This window comes from Lutra lutra, chromosome 10, assembly GCF_902655055.1.
Source record: "Lutra lutra chromosome 10, mLutLut1.2, whole genome shotgun sequence".
NCBI lineage: Eukaryota > Metazoa > Chordata > Mammalia > Carnivora > Mustelidae > Lutra > Lutra lutra.
The window spans coordinates 60970512-60972433 of NC_062287.1; the positions used below are offsets into that span (position 1 = coordinate 60970512).

The following is a 1922-nucleotide window of genomic DNA, read 5'->3' on the forward strand; positions in this document are numbered from 1 at the left end:
CTGTCTGCCTGTGCTCGCTCTCTCTCCCTCGCTCTCTCTGACAAATAAATAAATAAAATCTTAAAAAAAAAAAAAAGAAAAGTGCAGATTAATACTTCCTGGGCTTGTAGTGAGGATTAAATTAGTCAATATTTGTAAAGTTCTTAGAACAGTATTTAGTATAGCATAAGTATGACCCAATAAACATAATAGCAACAATGAAAATTCCTAACCATATCTGTTAGGTCATTGGAGAAATGATCAGTGAAATTTTCCTTAAGAGAACATTAAAAGGGAGATGTATATAGTAATTAACATTAAATAAGATATTCTAACAAAAATATCGTTAGAAATATCAAAAATGATTAAAAAAATCATGCAATTATCCTTCATTATAAATTTATAAGTAATTTAATCTATTTCTTTCTGTTTCTATAGTGTAGACACAATATACATCATAGAACCTGGTAAGTAGTGAGTGCTAAATATGTATTATTGAATGATCAATAAATTAATGAATTAACAAACAACACATACTGGATTTGAACTATGTTTAAGTATTCTCTCATGCTTGAAATATTTGTTGTTTGATATTAAAATGCACACTTGACAGAGAGAGGGAGAATGAGAGGGAAAATATGGCTAAAATTTATCTTCTTTTTTAAAAGATTTTTTCCATAATACGGGAGGATCAGAAAACAAAAGAACAAGAAGTACACAAATATCTATAACCCGTCTAATGATTATAATAATCTGATCATGCTAATGCTGAACCAAACAGACCTGACCCCAGTCTCATTCATTCTTAATGGGATCCCAGGACTGGAGAACATGCACATGTGGATTTCCTTCCCATTCTGTTCCATGTATGCTGTGGCTGTGATAGGGAATTGTGGTCTCCTCTACCTCATCTGCTGTGAAGACTCCTTGCACAGGTCCATGTACTACTTCTTGGCTATGCTTTCCCTAACTGACCTTGTCATGTGCACTACTACAATCCCTAAAGCTCTCTGCATCTTCTGGTTCCATCTTAAGGAAATCAGCTTTAATGATTGCCTCGTCCAGATGTTCTTCATCTATACCTCAACAGGGATGGAATCTGGGGTGCTCATGCTTATGGCCCTAGACCGCTATGTGGCCATCTGCTACCCACTGCGCTACTCTACTATCCTCACTAATCCTGTCATTGCAAAAGTTGGGCTTGCTACTTTTCTGAGAGTGGTGTTGCTTGTCACTCCCTTGACTTTCATTATCAAGAGACTACCCTACTGTAAAGAGAATATACTATACCACACCTACTGTGACCACATGGCTGTAGCCAAGTTATCCTGTGGAAATATCAAAATCAATGTTATCTACGGTCTGACAGTCGCCCTCCTGATTGGGGGCTTTGACATTCTGTGCGTCACAATCTCCTACACCATGATCCTTCGGGCAGTGGTCAGCCTCTCTTCAGCAGATGCTCGACAGAAGGCCTTCAGCACCTGCACTGCCCACATCTGTGCCATTGTTTTCTCCTACAGTCCAGCCTTCTTCTGCTTCTTTTCCCACCGATTTGGGGGGTCACAAGATCCCTCCATCTTGCCACATCATTGTGGCCAATATTTATCTGCTCTTGCCTCCCACTATGAACCCTATTGTGTATGGGGTGAAAACCAAGCAGATACGAGACTGTGTCATAAAGATCCTTTTGGGTTCTAAGGACATCAAATCCCACAGCATATGAAAGATATTTGTAAGGGAGGGGAAGAGAAGTGAAGGAGGAAAGGAGGAAAGGGGAGAAAACGGGAAGAGAATCTATAGGAGGAAATAGAAGGAAAGGGATATTTCTGTTGACTGGTTAGTCAGAGTCTAATAGTGCCATCCTGAGAGTGCTGGTTTTGTCCATGAAAAGGGATGGTGTTGAGTGGTACATTCTTGGTAAGTGTCTTCAGAATCCCAAT

At 39.2% G+C, this 1922-nt stretch overlaps 1 protein-coding gene across 1 annotated transcript; it reads left to right on the plus strand.

Annotated features, from left to right (window-relative positions):
* The first annotated feature begins 738 nt into the window (after positions 1 to 738).
* On the plus strand, positions 739 to 1705 carry LOC125079319 (olfactory receptor 52N4-like). The gene is given in 2 exon segments (XM_047692841.1): positions 739 to 1536; positions 1538 to 1705. Coding segments are annotated over 2 exon segments (966 nt in total).
* The last annotated feature ends 217 nt before the right edge of the window (positions 1706 to 1922 follow it).